The 12,407-nt window shown below is 47.7% G+C and overlaps 1 protein-coding gene across 1 annotated transcript in view; it reads left to right on the top strand.

Annotated features, from left to right (window-relative positions):
- The first annotated feature begins 6,838 nt into the window (after positions 1 to 6,838).
- Positions 6,839 to 12,407, top strand: part of LOC115910043 (solute carrier family 23 member 1-like) — a 32,456-nt gene continuing 26,887 nt past the window's right edge. Inside the window, exon 1 of the mRNA XM_030959834.1 lies at positions 6,839 to 6,930. Coding sequence (XP_030815694.1) covers positions 6,928 to 6,930 — 3 coding nt within the window. The 5' untranslated portion in view covers positions 6,839 to 6,927. The remainder of the gene's footprint in view (positions 6,931 to 12,407) is intronic.

Here is a 12,407-nt window from a genome sequence, read left to right as displayed (position 1 = left end):
GGGGGTGCAGCCCAACAGGAACTGTCTGCTGGAGGTATTGGTGAAGATATAATTGATCTTTGGTTTGGATTTTTTTGTGTCTCCTTCCACAGTTGATAGGCATTTTTCCACCTTTAACATTTTGTTTTAGAAGGGTGCCCTTCCTGACCCTGAAAATTAGCAAGGCTCCCAAAGCAGCTCCAACTGCTTTCTATGTACCCCAGCAATTCCTGAAGCTGCTGCCTTCTTCAGTTTTTTTACTTGTCCCTTTGTTGCAGTTTAGGAGGTGCTGTGGCAGCCCTGTGCCCATGGTCTGCTGCCTTTGGAAACCAGGCTTTAGCTGCCTGGGAGACACTTACTCCCTGCTGCCATGCAGCACCTGGTGTGGTTGGCCTACCAACAAACCCTCAGCCTTCAGGAAAAAGTTTGCAACTACAATGACTTCTCCTTATGGTGCTGCTTCCCCGAGAAAGACTTCTTGGTGGGTAACGTTGGCATTACAACAGTAAGGTGTATCAGTGATCAGATTGATATGTGCTGAGTGCAGCTTTTGTCACATTTAGCCTATTTTTGTGTACTGTCTGATGTGGATTCTGCGTCCCCTCAGTTGGGAACCAATCTGGTGTTGCATTCTGTTATTCTGTTCAACTCTGTGGAGCTCACCTGTTTTTTTCTCCTGAAGTTTTGGGTTTATTGGTAAGGGGGAGGAAGGTGGGTTTGTTGGGTTTTTTGTTTTGTTTTTTGTTTGTTTGTTTGTTTGTTTTTTGAGGTTTGTTTTTGGTGGGTGTGGTTTTGTTTTTTTTTTTAATTAATTGTTGGAGTTTTCCTATGACAAGAAATTCTGTACAGGAACATTTATTGAAAAGAGAACATCAGTGTGATCGTGTTAGTTCATGGTCTGTTGTTTCTTACATTGCATGGATACTTGCAGCTCTTTCATGTGTTAATCAAAGAACAGTGCTTGACTGAAAGGCTGGTGATGCACGACTGGCAACACATTTGGTAGATAATGTCTGAAGAAGGTAAAGGATGGGCCAGACTTCTCTTCCAAAATGTGCATGGGTGTGTATTGTGGGAAGGAAGAGGATTGTTGGCCATGGATGGGTTGGTATAAGAAGTTGTGTGGCATGTTTAAAGAATTTACAATTCAGGTATAGTAATTCCAGGGTGAGCAGTGCTGGATTGATAGTAAGTGTTCCTGCCCTGTGGCTTCCCCTCCCCATCTTTCTAATATCAAACAAGGGAATTATGTTTTTTCTAGATACAGGAAGGAATAAAATGTCACCTTCTGGCTGAGGTGATGAGCCATTGCATTAATTCTTTTTCCTTTAAAAACTTTCATTGCCTGGTTGGAAATCAAGTGTCAGCAGGTATGTGGTGTTGTAAATGCAGTGTCTTGAAAGACCTGTTTTAATCACAATTAAAATAGAAAATAAAATTTAAAAGGAGAAAGAAAACAGCTGAAAAGGGAAAAAATTTAAAATGTTAAAAGAAAAGTTAAAAAGTGTTAAGGAGGGTCACTTGTAACTGGCACGTGCTCAGCATATACCGGTTACTGTGAAGTTCACTTTTCCTCCTGCTGGGAAAGCTTTTGGCAGTGCCCTGGGCTCCCTGTGCCCTGGCACGAGGAGTTGGGTGTCAGCCGGTACCAGGGTTTGACCCAGCCTGGTGACTTGAGCAGCAGCTGCTGGGAATGAGGGAGGGTCTGGTTCTCTGCTGAGCTGGTCTCAGGTGAATTCACCCCTGGCACCCCTGCCTCCTGCAGCTCCTGAAACGCTGTTGCAGTGCTGCTGCTGGGGCAGGCACTTCAGCGGTGCTGGCCACAACCGACTGGATCAAGCTGCACCTTCCTTGTCCCCATTTGGGGATTTTCTGAACTCAACTTTTGTTTTTCTTTCCCTCTATCACAGAATCTGTTGTTCAGTAATTTTTTTTCCCCTTAGATGCTCATATAAACATTGAAGATGTTGGATTTTAGGGAAAATGGGTGATAGTTTTGGCTTTCTGGTTTTGTTTGTTCTGTTTTAGTTTGGAGTTTCTTATAGTTAGGTAGAGTTGTCATCCTGCTGGAGATTTCTGGCTTATTTTTCTTCTGGTGAGAAGGAAATGGTCATGCATCAGTTTCCATCCTTATGCTTGTAAAAGAGTTTAGAAAAATACACTTTAAAAGCTCATGGTCTCTGGGTGCTTATTGTTCATCCCTCTCCTCAGACCATGTGGAAGCTGCCTAGTTGCAAAGGAGTTTGGCACTGGTGTTGGTCTCTAGCACACAGAAATCCAGTGCTTGGCAGGTGTTGCATTGCCTGGGGCTCATTCCCTCTGGGGAAAGCTGTTGTGCTCACTGCTCAGAACTGAGGTGTGTCAAGAAGCTGAGAGGTGGCAGGCAGAGTGCTTGAAGGGTTGGGGGACTGGGGTTGTCACCAGCCTAACTTGAAGGGCTTGTAGGTACTTTTAACGGCTTGAGGGGGATGACCTCTCCTCCAGTCCAGCTGGAGTTCTCAGTGTGGCCAGAGCCTGTACTGTAGAGTGGTGTTTGGCATGAAGCTGTGCTTTGAGTGGTTGTTGCTTTACATCTCCAGTAGCGCGTGGCTGCATGGCCAGCTGTGGATGTGCTTTCCACTTCACTGGTGTATGGTCATCTGTTTGAGCTGAATGCAGATGTAAGAACTTGTACTCCTTCCTCTTTGCCCTAATCTCAGCATTTTTTTCCTTCTTTGGGATGTTCAACTGATAGTCATGCCTAAAGATTCTTAGCTTTTCCGTATATTTGTAGCTTTGTAGATTTGTAAGATACAGTTGTATGGTTTCTAGTACTTTTCCTGCCCTCACATTTTAGAACAATAAGCTAAACCTTTCTAACACATTCTTGAAATTTTGTTTAGTCTTATTCTTAAAAAGAGAATTTCTGACAAGGACATTCTTGTTTTCTATTAGAACTTGAGACATAACAAGAAATAGGGCAAGGAAGCCCTGGGGCTGATCTAAGGGTGGGTTACTGGGGCAACTGATCTCCTATTGGATGTACCTGCTAGATATAGTGAGTAATTGCACTTATAAAAATGGTAGGAATCCTTTATCATGGGTGTGTATGTAGCCATATCTGCGCACCCAAAAGCTTTCATTAAAGAATTGCTTTTTATCTTACCAGTCTTAATATAATTTGGAAAGTTTTTGTCTTTTGATTCTGGGCAGCAATAGGAAGAGGTTGCCTTACTGTTTAGAAGCTTTGTTTATGGTCTCAACTATTAAAAGAAGAGAACTCAAGTTCTCTTCTTAATAGTTGAGACCATAAACAAAGTTTCTAAAGAGTAAAAAGGTGAAGTATCATCATAGCTTTGGGTTGCAGCCTCAGGATATTGTGATCCACATGCAAGAGTACTGTTAATGAGTGAGGTGTTCACCTGCCCTACTTTCTGGGCTATACCTTTGCCCAAGACACACTGCTGTTACGTTTCTGTGGCAAATTGAGGGCTCTTCAGATGGAAATGGCCATACAAAGTTGTTGCCATACCAGTTCAGGGAGCTGGAGTGACCTGTGGCGCTCAGAATTCCTGCATTGTGAGGGTTTGAGGTGAGTTGGGTGACCTGGCAGCTGCAGATTTGTTACTGGCTTTGCTGATGAAAAGTACTGGTCTAGGGTGGTCTGATGCAGTGACTTAGGTGTGGAAGTCATTTGAACAGAGGTGGTATCACTGCAGAGGAATACAGTACAGAAAAGTCCTTTTTAATCCAAAATCTGTGGGAGAGTGATCTGCCTGACACCTGATGGTCAGGAGGTTCCATCTCCTGCAACGCAGGTGAGGCTTTCAGTGGGATACAGGCATCACATAGTTACTGTTGTTGTCTCCTGTGAAATCTTGCTAGATTGCTATTTCTTTTTTCCAGTCCTCAGACTTAAAAATTTGACAAATAATGTGTGTTTGAGGTGTGTGGAGAGAGAATGAGACTTGCTCAGCTCTTTCCTCTTCCTAGCAGCACTTAAAATGTTACTCTAGAAAGCTTGTACTGCCAGAAGGTGCCCATTGTTTTCAAGCTCACAATGAATGTGTTTTTAGAATTTCATACCTTTAGTATTTGGAGGTTACAGGTCTCAGCACTAATCTTGGCCAGACCTCCAGAGAATCTGAGATCTCTTCTGCCAGTGCTAAACAGTCACAGGAGGCTGGTACACCAGCCTTCACTGGAGAATTTAAAGTTGTGACAAAAGCTTGTTTAGCTCTTTCGAGATAGGCATGCAGGCTGAGGTTTACAGTATGGAGTCTGAGGCTTAAAATCCTGTTTAAAAAAAGAACCAACTGGGAGTGCTTTGTTCAGACACTCAGCAGAAAGCTACTGCTTGTGAGGTTTGCCTGGGACAGCATGGGCATTGAGCTGGCCTTGCAGCTATCTCCATCCCACTTCAGATGGTTTCCTTCAGTTCCAAGGTCCAGCTCTCTGCAGGATATTGCATGTATATAATTTTTTTTAAAGTGATATATTTGGTTCAGTGGATGCTGGCTCCAACAGGAACCTCTGTGTAACATGGCAAGAATGCATGGGATTATGGTCTAAGAGGTTGGCTTCTTCCTGTTTACAAATTACTTAAAGCTTCTATAGAGTTGCCTTCCTCCTCCCTCCTCATTTGGTAAATAAATGCAAACTGTGCTTCTTGTTGCCTCACTGATGGTGCCTTCCTGAGTTGAAGCTGAGTGTGGCTCTTCACACTTTCACTCAGCTCTTGCTGCACTGGTCCAAGGAGCTGAGGCAAAGACTAAAGGGTAGATAGGGAAACTTGTATAGAGCTGACCTTCCTGCCCTTAACCCATATTTCCTCTCTTGGTTCTCCTGCTGCTTGAGATGACTTTTGAGGAAGACCTGGCTGTGTGCTCTTCCTTGCTGGAGAAATTTGGCTAAGACAAAGATTTGGGATCAAAGAGTTTTGTTAGGAAGCTGACTTGGCATGCATACATTAAAAAAAGTCAGGAAAATGTTACTCCAAGGAAACTTTTCAATTTTGTCAAGTAAATAATTTTTAAAATACCAATTGTATAAAATGCTTGATTCAAGTTGACAATTTTCTCTGTACAAAAAACTACTGTGTCAGTTTTTTATTGAAAATGCCAGCTTTTTGTCATGACACTTCATGTGAAGTTGCTGAAAAATCAGCAACTTTCTAGACATGTTTGGCAAAAGATTTTTATATCTGCAATGTGCAGATGTTCAGTTTATAGTGAAAGCAGGTGTCAATCTTTAATATTATGTAGCCAAAAAAATCACACTTTTGGTTTTAAAGCGTCACTCAGATCCAAGGGAGAACAAACTGAGTCCCAAATGTATTTTTTGAATAAAAATCTCTTTGGAGAGAGAGAAGATTGTAGTGAGGTTTTTTGGATTCATTAAAACATAACAAGGGAGAAGAACAGAGAAAGAAATAGGGAAAGTCTCATTCCCATCCTATTCAATTTTTCTTTTGAACAGTTTACCTTGAAACAGGATTGTTCCCCTCTCAATGCATTAGGCTTGGCTGGAAGAAGAGGGAGGAGAAGGTAAGGTTAGGATGTGAGCTGAAGGGAAGCTCACAGCAGGTCTTGTTTTCCCTGTCCTTTCTAAGGCATCCGTTGCCTTAAGAGAACGAAAGATTTTTCTTCCTTCTTGTGCAGTTGCTGGTAAATGGCCACTGTCAACATCATCATTTTCCAGACTTCCCATAGCTTGGTCATGTGAAAAAAAATTACATAGGAGATGAAATTGGAATAGATTCCTTTATTATTATTAGAAATAGAAAAAAACAGTGTCCCTAGCCCTCATTCCAGGGAAAAGTGGCAGCGGTATCAACATCTACTATCAAACCTCCTCTTATCACAGTGCAAACAGGGGCTGAGGCGTCGTGGCGCTGCCTGGCCAGGCTCTGCACGTGCTCCTGGAGCATGCCTCTGGACTTCCACCCAGGAGATGTTGGACACAAGTACCGTGTCATTGCTTTCTGAATGCAATTGGTGGTGCTTAGGTTAGCTCTTTGAGTCCTGCTATGGGTCCTGATACATGTAATTTGAATTTCTAATGCTGGGGAGAAGGGATGAAAAACCTCCAAGAGGTTTGTTGGGTTTTGGGTTTCGGGTTTTTTTTCCTTTCCTTTTTTTTTTTTTTTTTTCTTTCAGAAGGGGTGTTGTTTTGTTTGTTCTCAGGTGTGCTAGGTTCTTTGTGTTAAAGGTAAAGTCATCTCTTCCCCTTGACTGGCTAGCTTTGCACACTGGTCAATACATCTTCCAAGTCAAAGACTGTCCGTATGGAAGTGAGAGGATATGGTGACTTCTGAATGCCAACGAAAAAGACCTTTGAGTCTCATCTATATTCAACTGCAATTAATTGTAAATGCTTCCAGATATCTAATCTCATTCTTTGTTCCTGGTAGCTATTTACACTTCCAGCCTTTAAAAGAGCCCTAAACAGAAAATCAGACTCATGTTCAAAACCTAGAAGTCATTACATAGACTTTAGGTTAAGCTGGGGCTGCTCAGATTTGACTTATGAACTTTACAACCCAGAAACTCCTCTTTGAAACGTGCACTGCTGGGCAGGGGAGGGAAATAAAAGGATTATATAAAAAATTGTCTTTCAGCATGAAGTGTCCGGTTTCCTCCATTTGAAAACTCAGGTGCAGTAACTGGCTCTTCTCAAACGCTTTCCTGAGCTCAAGGAGTTAATAGGGGGGGAAAAAAAGGAAGCGGAATGGCAACTTAAACTCTCAAACCGGCTTGCCGAGCTTGCCGAAGAGCTTGTGTTCCTCCAGGCCGGTGCAGCCGAGGGGCAGCAGGAGGCCGTGCCCGTGCCGGGGCACCCGGGGGCCGGGCAGGCCGTTGCCCGGGGCGGGGCCGGGCCGGAGCGGCGCCGGGGCCTCGCAGCGCCATCTTCCCGCGGGCACCTTCGGCTGCTGGGCTGGGCTGCTGGGACAGACAAGAGGGACAGGGCATGGTAAGGAGCCTGCAGCCTGCCCAGTGATGCTGAGGCAGGGCAAAGGGGAGCCCCCGGCCTCCGGCTTCCCTCCCGCTTGGAAAAGAGCGGTGCAAGGGTTTCCCAGCTGCCGGGGCTAGGTGGGGGGCATGTCAGAGGGTGAAGCAGGGGATTGACTGCTCAAGGGACGCTAGCTGTTCTACAGCTGGCTGCTCCTGCCTGCGGGCAGGCTGCGAGCAGCTCGTCCCTGTGTGAGGAGCTTGGGAGGGCAGCGGCAGGGGCTGGTGCTGAACCGTACCTGTGGAAAGCCAGGTTATCGCAGCCTGCGAATGCCCCTGGGAACACGGAGCTGGAGACGGCCGACAGGTGGTAATCGCGCCGGTGGTAGTGCTTGAGTCTTCCAAAAGCATTCCTGCCCCTCTCGGCCGTGGAGGGGCCACGCTTGCGTCCTCTGACTTTCCTTCGCTGCTGCTGCTGCTGCCTGCCGGGTGGTGAGAGAGATGCCATGCAGGTGCTTGCTTTGGGCTCTGTGGTCGGGCTTCTGTTTGCTCACAGCCTTGGAAAGACCTGGCATGTTTGTATCCTAAGGCAACGCTGTCACCCAGTGATTTTTACCCCATTCCTGTGTTCCCAGAGGAAAGGACTGACGCTGTTTCAGCCCCGCAGAAAAGGGCTGCACCACCCAGGGAAGAGCAGGCTTGTGGGGAGAGGTGTGGTTGGTGCCTGTTGAAAGACTGAGATGCTCTCTCTTGCTTGCAGGGATTTTTTTTTTTCTCCTTGTCCTTGTGCCCTTCTGATAATGAGTTAGGCTCTTGGTTAAGGTGTACTCCTAGGCCGCACGGTCCCTGTTACTTTTGTACCCGGTGCCCTTTGCCCAGGATACAAAAGAGGCCTTTGCTGGACTGCAGTGTATGCCAGGCAAACTGGGTGGTGCTGCTGCAGAGATGGTTCTCTGTGACTGTGGTTCTGCTACCTCTGTTTGTCCAGTCCTGCTTCCCGCCATGACTTTTCTCCCAGCTATTTCCAGAGAAGAGTGGTCCTCTTTTCCCTCCCCAGCCCTGGGCTGTGCACTGAACTTGGCCTCAGAAAAGTGATATTCCTATTAACCATCCTCCATGTACTGTCTGTTCCCTTCTTCCTCTGATAATGGGAAGCTTTTTGTAGATCACCAGGCTCACGGAATCATAGAACAATTAAGTGACCTTTAAAGTGACCCCACTGCAAAGAGCAGGGACACCTTCAACTAGATCAGGTTGCTCAGAGCTCCATCCAATCTGACCTTGAATATTTTCAGGGATGGGGCATCTATAGCCTCTCTGGGCAACTTGTTCCAGTGTTTTACTACCCTCATTATAAAACCCATTTTCCTTATATCCAACCTTAGCCAATCCTCTTTCACTTTAAAATAATTTCCCCTTGTCCTATCATAACAGGCCCTGTTAAAAAGCTTGTACCCCTCTTTCTTGTAGGGTCCCAACAAGTACTGCAAGGCTGCTGTAAGATCTTCCTGGAGCTTTTGCTGCTGCCTGAATGCCAGCTCTCGCAGCCTTTCTCATAGAAGTGCTTCAGCCCTCTGATCAGCTTTGATCTTCTGGGCGTTACTCACAGGTCCATGTCTTTGTTACTTTAGGGACCCCAGAGCTGGATGGAAAGAGGGGTACAAGGACTTGGGGGTGCAGGTGGGGGTCTCACTGGAGCAGACCAGAGGGGTAGAAGCCCCTCTCTCACCCTGCTTTGGATGCAGCCCAGGATACAATTGGCTTTCTGTGCTGTGAGTGCCATTGCTGGGTCATGTCAAGCCCCTCATCCACCTGCACCCCCAAGTCCTTCTCACAGGGCTGCTCTCCATTTGTTCATCCCCCACAGCCTGTGTTGATACCTGGGGTTGCCCTGACCCAGGTGCTGCACCTTGCACTTGGTCTTGTTAAACCTCATGAGGTTTCCATGGTCTCACTTCTTGAGCTTGTCCAGGTTCTTCTGTTTGGCATCCCATTCATCAGGCATGTAACAGGAGCCCCCTCTGCAGTCATCATCATCAGCATCCCCACTGGTGGAAACCCCTTCCACAGTCAAGCATACCTTGGCTTGAAGCAGTGGTTTAACTTTTTTTATGCTTGATAGTTCCAGGCGTGTGAGCAGGAGGGTTGTGAAAGGGCACAAGCGGGTCTCAAGCGTCCCGAGTGGGCGCAACCCGCGTGTCTCAGCAGATGGCAGCAGCCACACTCCTTCAGCTGCTCCTCGCTCCTGCCGAGCCCACCGCACCGCGCCGCTCCCGCCCCACCGCCAATACTCACCCGCCGCGCCTCTTCCTCGCCCTGTCCCGCCAGCAGCACACGGCGAAGGAGACGGACAGTGCCAGGATGACGGCTCCGCTCAGCAGCGAGGCGGCCACCGCCATGCGGGCCGCGGTGCCCGAGGGCTGCGCGGCGGCTGCGGGCAAGGGCCGTGAGCGGGGCCGGGCTAAGGGACGCGCCCTTGCTCCCGGCCGCCGTCCCCCTTGCAGGTAGCCCCGAAGTGACGTTCCAGAGAATATTTATTAATAACTATTATAAAACGTCATGATGATGCCACGCTGGCTCAATACTCCAGAAAGTTGATGGAAAAAAACCCGTATTAACACATCATATTTTTTTTCAAGATAATTAATGTAAAATAATCACGTGGGGCAGAAAATATAAAGCATAAGGGTAGTAGGCATTAAGCCCTAAAAATAGAAAGGAAAAAGATTGAACAGGAAAAAATTTAAATGTGATAAAGTTAAAAAGGTGAAAAAAGTTTGAAAGGGAGAAAAGTTAAAAAGGAAAAAACGTTGAAAAATGTAAAAAAGAAAAATTTAAAAGCGCAAAAGAAAACAGCTAAAGAGGGAAAAAAATTAAAATGTTAAAAGAAAAGTTAAAAAGTGTTAAGGAGGGCCACTTGTAACTGGCACGTGCTCAGCATATACCGGTTACTGTGAAGTTCACTTTTCCTCCTGCTGGGAAAGCTTTTGGCAGTGCCCTGGGCTCCCTGTGCCCTGGCACGAGGAGTTGGGTGTCAGCCGGTACCAGGGTTTGACCCAGCCTGGTGACTTGAGCAGCAGCTGCTGGGAATGAGGAAGGGTCTGGTTCTCTGCTGAGCTGGTCTCAGGTGAATTCACCCCTGGCACCCCTGCCTCCTGCAGCTCCTGAAACGCTGTTGCAGTGCTGCTGCTGGGGCAGGCACTTCAGCGGTGCTGGCCACAACAAGCTGCGTCAAACTGGACCTTCTTTGTCCCCGTTCAGCATGGCTGGGTCACCCCACCTCCTGCTGCCCTCACTGCCTTGGTCAGAGCGAGGAAGGCCCCGTGTGGGGGCCGGTGGTGCCCCTCCCCACTGAGTTAGCTCCCCCTGAGCCCCCCGAGCCCCTGGGAGCGGGGCAGGGGCTGGGTGCCACCCGCGGGCTCCTTACCCTGGCACTGGGGCGGGGGGTGGCTCCAGGATGAGGTGCTGTCCTGGCGGAGGCAGGTAAGCCTCTGGCTGCCCACCAGCTGGTATCCCTCCTGGCACCAGTACACCAGCACCGAGCCCGGGGACACGCCTGAGCCTCTGTCCACGTAGTAGTGTCCATGGCGTGGTGGGGGGAGAGCTGTGCATGGCACTGGGGGAGAAGGGGACATGTTTAGTGTAGGTGGTGACAAACGTCCCCCCAGTGATGCTGTTGAAAGGGCTGCTAGTCCCCTGTATCGCTCCTACAGGACCTGCAAGCCTCTGGGACATTTTTATTGGGTGTTTTTAATGTGTGTGTGGTTTTTTGCATAGTCCAAAGGAAATACATTAGAAAGTCTAGCAGCTTTATCTGGAAAATAAACTTTTCAGTTGCAGACTCTCCAGTGTGAGCAGCTACTGAGCAGCAGAAGTGAGACTGGAAAGATGCAGGCTAGGGGGAGTACGTAGAGAACAATTTTTAGGAGGGAAAGGAAGAGAATGGTTTTTTATAACATGATATTCTGGGAAAATATTGTTGGTTGGAACTCAAAGAAATATTACTCTCTTACTCTCTGCTAGAGAGAGAGGCTTTTTTTCATCCCAGCCTTTAATTTTTTAACTAGTTTTGTAACTCACAGCTATTCAGAGCTACTTAATTATCCTGCTTAGACCATCTATTTTGCATTGCACTAATTCCTAGGGAGAGCCAAAAGTTAGGTAGGCTCCAAAAGGAATGGCAGTCTGATTGTGTCCTTGCCAACTCCCCCACCTGGATACTCTAGCATGAGGTCAAGAAAGTGTGGTAGCAGATATCATGGGTATCAATATCCTAAATTAAAGGAAAATACTTTGATCAACTCTAATTTAACCAAGCTTAAAACCTGCAGGCAGAATTGTGCTTTATCTAGCTTAGGGGTAACTTCTATGGGGAATTCCAACTGGAATAGTAAAGCTAATGTGAGAGAAAGGTCTGGTTTCCCTCTGCTTTTACTGCTTTTACTGAGATGGTGTAGGCCTCTAGTCCAGTGGAGCCAATAAGAAACAAATCAGGCTGAGTAAGATCAGACTTTCTCTAATTTCAGCAGTGCTGTTGTTAGATGTCTGTATGAGTTAATTCAGCGGTGCCAGGGAGGCTGCTGAGTGCCTGGACTGGATCTCTTTATGATTACATTGTCCAGCAGTGGTTGTTCTGACCTTTGCCAATAGTCACCATGGTCTGGAGTATGACATGGGCTGTCTGAGCTGCTGCCAGCCCCAGGTGGGTGGTCACCCCACAGCAGCCCTGAGGCCGTTTCTCACTCACTGGGGAATGGTGCGTGCTTTGCCCTGGAAAGTGGATTAAAGAAAAATAATCACCCTCAGCAGCTGGAGATTATTTGTGCTTTTTTAAAAAAAATCTCTATTTCTTCCCAAGGGTCTCAGCTCAGCCTCGAGGGGTAGGGATGTGTTCAGTGCTCCCACACCCTAAACAGACAGCTGGTCCATCATGATATGTATAGATGTTAACGTGGAGGAGGACTTTACTCTCAGAGGAGAACATTAACTGTCGAGTTTCCTCCCTGTGCCTCCTGACTGCTCCTGGTGCGACACATCTCTCCCATATCACAGAAGCTGCTGTGGCTACCACACAAAGCCTTGTGGCCCCTGTGCATGCCCTGGGAGTGCTGCTGAGTCTGACGAGAGAAGCACCATCATGCCCTGACACCGCGTCCCTGCGCCCTTCCCCCTGTGTGCCTGCTCCGAGGGCCCTGGGCAGCCCGCAGAGGGAGAGGTGGGGATCACTCATTTCGGTACCTGAGATGTTGCTCTGCACGTCGGTCCCGTTGGCAGCGTCTCTGGGCAGCCCCTTTCTGACGTGTCCTGCACCGAGCGAGGCCGTCCCGGGCCCAGCAGCATCACTCCAGGCAAAGCTCAGGCAGCTCCAGGGCAGCAGGCAAAGGACGATGCATTTCCCGAGCCTTTGTCCCGTCATGGTTTGGGGAAACACGGCACCATTGGGTGCCTGGCCGGCCCGAGCGCCTGCAGTTTCCCTTGGCGTCTGAGCAGCGATCAGCT

Source organism: Camarhynchus parvulus, chromosome 1A (assembly GCF_901933205.1).
Source record: "Camarhynchus parvulus chromosome 1A, STF_HiC, whole genome shotgun sequence".
Lineage (NCBI taxonomy): Eukaryota > Metazoa > Chordata > Aves > Passeriformes > Thraupidae > Camarhynchus > Camarhynchus parvulus.
Note: the sequence above shows the minus strand (reverse complement) of the source record. Positions and strands in the feature narration are given on the sequence as shown.